General features: G+C 37.3%; 1 protein-coding gene across 1 annotated transcript in view; it reads left to right on the top strand.

The window, feature by feature from the left end:
- LOC110029523 (nodulation-signaling pathway 2 protein-like) overlaps positions 1 to 1,290 on the top strand; it is a 1,664-nt gene extending 374 nt beyond the window's left edge. Inside the window, exon 2 of the mRNA XM_020731851.1 lies at positions 194 to 1,290. Within this exon, the coding sequence (XP_020587510.1) occupies positions 194 to 1,290 (1,097 nt within the window). The remainder of the gene's footprint in view (positions 1 to 193) is intronic.
- Positions 1,291 to 6,186: the final 4,896 nt, after the last annotated feature.

The following is a 6,186-nucleotide window of genomic DNA, read 5'->3' as shown; positions in this document are numbered from 1 at the left end:
AACGCCGACGTTACGGCGGCCCACCGCTCACCGGCGACAAACCTTAATCCCTTCTGCGGCAACGGTGACACTTTCCCTTCCTACCCCTTCGACGTCGCCATCTTCTCCAGCTTGCCGTCCGAACATCCACCGCCGGCCACCGCTCCCCACCACAAAAACCTCCGCATTCTTCACCTTCTCATTGCTGCTGCAGAAGCCCTCCGAACCGCCCACAAGCAGCGAGAGCTCGCCGGAGTTATACTGAAACGTCTCAAATCACTGCTTCTCCCGTCGGAATCCGCCGCAACAATCTTCGAAAGACTAGGCTTACACTTCACCGAAGCTCTGCAAATCCTCCTCGCCGGAAAAGGTCCCACCTTTAATCTCCCTCCCGCCGGCGACGAGCCCTCTGCTCTCCAGCTGATGCAGGACATGTCGCCGTACACCAGCTTCGGCCATTTCACCGCCAATCAATCCATCCTCGAAGCCGTCAATGGATCCCGCCGAGTTCACATCATTGATTTCGACGTCAAGGAGGGGCTTCAATGGGCCTCGCTGATGCAAGCTCTGGTTTCTGATAAAAATGGCACCTTTACTTCACACAGTCTCCGAATCACCGCGATTGCCGGCGGGAAATCGACGGTGAAGGTTGAAGAAACAGGGCAAAGACTGACTGCCTTTGCGTCATCCGTAAACCTTCCGTTCACATTCGGCCATTGTAAACTCGGATTGAATCAGAGATTCCGGCCGGCTGCTCTGAAGCCGATTGAAGGGGAAGCAATAATACTGAACTGTGTTCTTCACTCACCGCAAGCTCCACACCGCTCCGCCGCCTATATCAAATCATTCATCAGCAGCGCAGCGGCCGTCGGAGCGAGCTTGGTGACGGTGGTGGAGGAGGAAAGCGGGGGAAGAAAAGCAGAGGGGTTTATGGGGAGGTTTGTGGATGAGATGGAGAGGTATTGGGTGATGATGGAAGCGGTAGAACAAGGGTTTCAGAAGCAGAGGAGGGCGAGGAAGATGGTGGAGAGGGAGATATTTGCTCCAAGAATCGTGGCGGCAGTGAGTAGGGTTTGTTGTGAGGAAGAAGGAGGAGGAGGAGGAGTTGGGGAGTGGATGGCGGGGGGAGGATTCCGGCGAGTGGGTTTCAGTGGGTTCAATGTCTCACTAGCTTTAATGCTGGTTAAGCTGTTCGGTGATGGATATGAGGTTGAAGAAGATGGTTCTAATAAGCTTGTTTTGAGATGGAAGTGGCGGCGGCTTGTTTCGTCCTCCGCTTGGTCGCCGGCGACGATGAAGAATTGCTTGTAATGTGTGTTCGAGTAATTTAGGTGATACTCTTAGGAAAGTTATGAAATTATATACAAAGTTGTAAAATTTGGATTGACATTGAACCAATTGAATCAGTAGAAAGAGAGGTTTAAGATTCAAATGTTGAATCGAAAATAAGTAATACCTAAAATAAAATTTTAACATATGTAATCCAATTGAACCAGTAGAAAGAGAGGTTTAAGATTCAAATATTGAATCGAAAAGAAGTAATACCTAAAATAAAATTTTAACATATGTAATTTTATGTATGCATGAAAATATATATTTCACTTTTTAAAAATTAAAATAATGATATGTTTTATGTGATAAAGATTATTTATGTAAATTAAATTTCTTTGTAATAATGATTTATTTGATGTGATACGAGTGATTTGTGTGGTCTAATGGTAGAAGTAGAGAAAATATTTACATGAGTCACTTCCTCTAAAGAAACTTTGATTCGTTGCTGCAGTTACCTCCCTTTTAACTATATTCCAGCACTTACGTTAAAAGTCTACAGTGAAACCATCTGAACCAGCTGTTTTATTGGCATCAATTGTTCCCAATTGTTCCCAATGTACTCCCTATGGTCGACCAACAAGGAATATTTTATGCTGCTACTATTCTGTGTATCACCAAACAATTTTTCAAAGTATTTTACCGCACTGTTCTCTCGATCTCTTTTTGATTGAAAATTCAGTTATCATTCTCATCTTTAATCTTTGTGATGGTATTTCCCCTTCTCTTGCTTTTTATACATGCATAATATAGATATATATATATATATATATATATATGTAAAATGGTTTGTTTGTAGAGCAGCCTCTTTGAAGGTCGTAAGTTTCATTAGGTCACGAGTTCGAATCCCCTTGCACGTAGAAAATGGTACTCGAATATTTAACACACCTAGGTATGATCAGGACTCGTCTAATAGCCTCCGACTGTTCCTTTTTAAATATAGCCTCTAGCCATTCCTTTTTAAATATATACAGGCAATATTTAAATTTAGGGGCATTTAGATAAATCTCACACAATGCTTATATATTTACATATGTAACACCCGTGATTTAATATTTATTTATAAGACCTTAGTTTTATAAATATATGCATGAGAATGCACATTTTATTTTTTAAAAAATAATGATGGTATTATTTTATTGAGATTTTAATTATTTAGGGTCTGCTTGGGACAGCTGTAGTTTATTTAATAATCGTTGATAAACTGATTAAAAATAATCTGCTGATTAGCTAGGTGCGGTCGCTATTACAAATTTTTATTTTTTTGAAAAACCAGACCGTTGCTAATAAGCTCATGTGAAAATTTGTTTTCTGTGTTTTGAAAACACATAAGCTGCCAAAACGCAGTTTACTCAAACATGTCAAGTGCGTTTTCAAAATATGCGTTTTCAAAATATCACCACACCAAATAAGCTGCCCCAAACAGGCCCTAGTGATAGATCTTTCAGTTCAGTAATGTGACAGGGATGTTTATATGTTTTATATGTAAATACTGGAGACTTGTGGGGTATATATAACAATGCCATTTAAATTTATTTCCAAATTAGCAGATTAAATTTTTTATTTATTGCAAACTCTTGAAAAAATAATTAAAAAAAATTAATACACGTTATTGTTAAATTTTGATGAAGATAGATTGAACCACGTTTTAAGAAAATATTAAAAATTCTTATTGTTACTAGTGACGTGTGTCGTGACTCTTTGGTTGGCATTTGTGTTGTTATTTATGGGTGCCCTCAGGTCACGAGTTTGAGCACGTCTGAGTGCATCTGCTTTTCAGTACGAGATAGAGTGGTTAGACACATGAGGTTAATTGGGGTCTCGTATCATAGCCTCAAATCAATCTTTAAATATATATGCAAATAAATATAGAAACACGGTAAATATTTAAATTTGTGGTATGTGCGTAAGTTTCATAAAATAATTGCTCCCAACTTTTTATTTATATATATTTTTTATTTTGTCTTGCGTAATATAACAAAAAAATATTACATCAGGACTCATAACGTAAAATTATGTTTGAAGTCCACTCGTATGCAGACATGCGATTTCAAGAAAAAGCGCGTGCTTTCCTGTGATCCGGCCCGGTAACACAGGAGAATATTTTTCACGGGTTATCTCGGGTTATTCAGGTGTTATTGTGGTGATATTGATATGTTATTGTGTTATTATAACACCAAAAATATTCTCAGAATACAATAGCACATCAATATCACCATAATAACACTTGAATAATGCAGAATAACACGAGAGAAATATTCCTCTGCGCTAAAACAATTTTTTTTATATATTTTTCTGTCACCACCACGTGTCCGCATATGAGTGGACTACGAACTTAGCTCTACGTTAGAAGTCGTGATGTAAATAAAATAAATTTTATTTACATTTCTCAACCCTAAACTTTTATATTTACATGCCGAGCCCTCAAATTTTTATAAAAATAACATTACTATTATATTTAAAAAGTGCAATACACATTTTCTTGTATAGATTTAAGGAACCAAAGTGTTGTGTAAAAATGAAAGTTTAAGGGTGATATATGTAAAAACATAAGAAGTCCTTTTTAAATTGTGAACTTAGCTTGGTTTTATGTGAAGTCCCAATCAAGTTTATTTTATTTTTAATAAATATTAAGAGAAAAATAATTTATTTAAGTTCGATCTTAAAAAATTAAAGCATGAGCAGCATTTTTATGTTGAAAAATTATTGCGTACGTTCACCACACTGTCACCTCCCAAAGGAGCTCATAAGAGAGGTGAGCAGCCCAGGACTTAAATACTGCTTTTCAGCTCTACACCTAGCCGAAGTGGGACTATTTGTCTGTGACATTCTCTTCCACCCAATCACGTGACGCCCTCGTCACGGATCGACTCCACCAAGGGTCCCACTAGATCATGGAGAGTCCACTCACCTGGCAGGCAGGAGTCTGCTCTGAAACCCACTCGTCACCTCCCAAAAGGACACCTAGCCGATGTGGGACTATTTTTTTGTGACAGCACGCTCCGATTAATATACTCTCTCTATCAAAAATGTATGTCAGTGGGCCCCACTTAATTTTTTTTTTTAAATCTTATTGGACAGCGCACGTAAATTGCGTGCGTTGTCCGCACAAAATAATCGCTCTTTTATGTTCAATCAAGTTTGAATAAGTCTCCAAAATTTTATCTTTTAGAAGTTATCAAGATCCTAAATTTCAATAATGCATGGTTAATTTACATACATACCACTCAGTTTTTATGTATTTACATATATAACACTTGACTTTCATTTTTTTTTTATATAGCACACCTTATTTATGTATGAATATGTGCATTTTAATATTTAGAAGTTAAAATAATGATGTATGAAAATACCTTTATAATTTATTAGCCCTCTCACTTCTCTTGTATATATATTTTTTCAAGTCCATATTTCATTAAATAGGCTATTCCACTTACTAATTTGAAGAATAATGTCCACTGCATGCTATTTTATTATTTAATTTAGGAAGATTTACATATATGCCACAAAATTCCTATGTATTTACTTTTCAAACACCTAAACTTTGATATTGACATTTGTTGAATTTAAAAATGTCCGGGAAACACAACCAAGTTATAAAACGTCACACTGGAAAAGTAGGAAATAATAGAGAATAAGTAACATTTATTCATGATATTGACCCCTATTTATAGGAATGGATCTACCTTTTACAAAATTACAGATTCCCTCTAATCATTGGCCTTTTAGACTGATAGACTCATCCAGTCGGGAGATGTTGGTTGATCGTTTGTTCGATGTTTACTCCGTCAATTTTCAGTTCAAGGCAGGAATATTTGGTGATCATTGTTTCGAGGGACATTTCCTCGATATGTTGTCAAAGTCTGATTAATTTGATCCCCCGTTCCATGCTATCCTTGTCAACCTATGATCTGTCGGTCGTCTGACAATTTTTCGTCATTGATGTCCATGGACAATCGGTTTTCTAATCGATCACTTCTTTAGGTCTTCTAGGTTTTTTTTTTATTGTTTCGAGATTGATGCAGACGTATTTTTTTCGTATACAACATTAATATCACTATATCTATGTATGAAAAAAAATTATTCACTTTTAAAAAATTAGTGATTGTGGTTTTGTTTTATGTGATATGAAAGATTCGAGCGTTTGAAATGTAAACAATCAAATTCAAATATTAGTGATGAATCTTCTTAGAGCGCAGGGTCTCATATTATTTGTGAGCTCACACAATCAGAGAGAGATATTGTTTGAGTGTACTGTTGAAGAAGAGAAAAAAATGAGTGAAAGTCAATCTGCATCCTTAGTTTTTCGCTTTATGCAGAGATAGGACCTGAGACTGGAGGGTGCAGAAATTTGTTTCTCTCCCTGTGGCTCTCGATCCTTGCCCCTCGACAGGGGAATAAAAACAAATAATAAATATTAGACCATACCGTATGAGGCCAGTTCATAATGTCCTAGTGAGAAGATGGAGAAGTTGATGTCAGACAACGCCCTCAAATAGACATGAACACATGTTTTTGCATTGCGATATATTCTCTATTTCGGTGGTTCGCTAATCTAGAGGAGTAGTTACATAGAGCTTGATAGGCCACTTCGACAAGTGAGTTCTACACGTCACTTCGACAAGTGAGCTCACACAATGGAGACTGGAAAATCCTTAGAACGGTGGGACCTTCTTGGCCCCTGAATTCTACTAACATATACATTGGCCCATGGGAGCTGCATACAAGTACACAGTTAGAAATGTTAATTCACATGTATCGTGTAGCATGTCAGTAAGTGTCCCTTTAATTTATTGACGTGTTATCTTCTAATCTCTATTAAAGCACACAATCTATGATGAAAAAAAAAAAAGTTGATTATCTTAGGGTCCGTTTGGG

Source organism: Phalaenopsis equestris, unplaced genomic scaffold (genome assembly GCF_001263595.1).
Source record: "Phalaenopsis equestris unplaced genomic scaffold, ASM126359v1 Scaffold000589, whole genome shotgun sequence".
NCBI classification, from domain to species: Eukaryota; Viridiplantae; Streptophyta; class Magnoliopsida; order Asparagales; family Orchidaceae; genus Phalaenopsis; species Phalaenopsis equestris.
The sequence above is the reverse complement of the archived record's forward strand: the minus strand, read 5'-3'. Positions and strand labels throughout refer to the sequence as shown.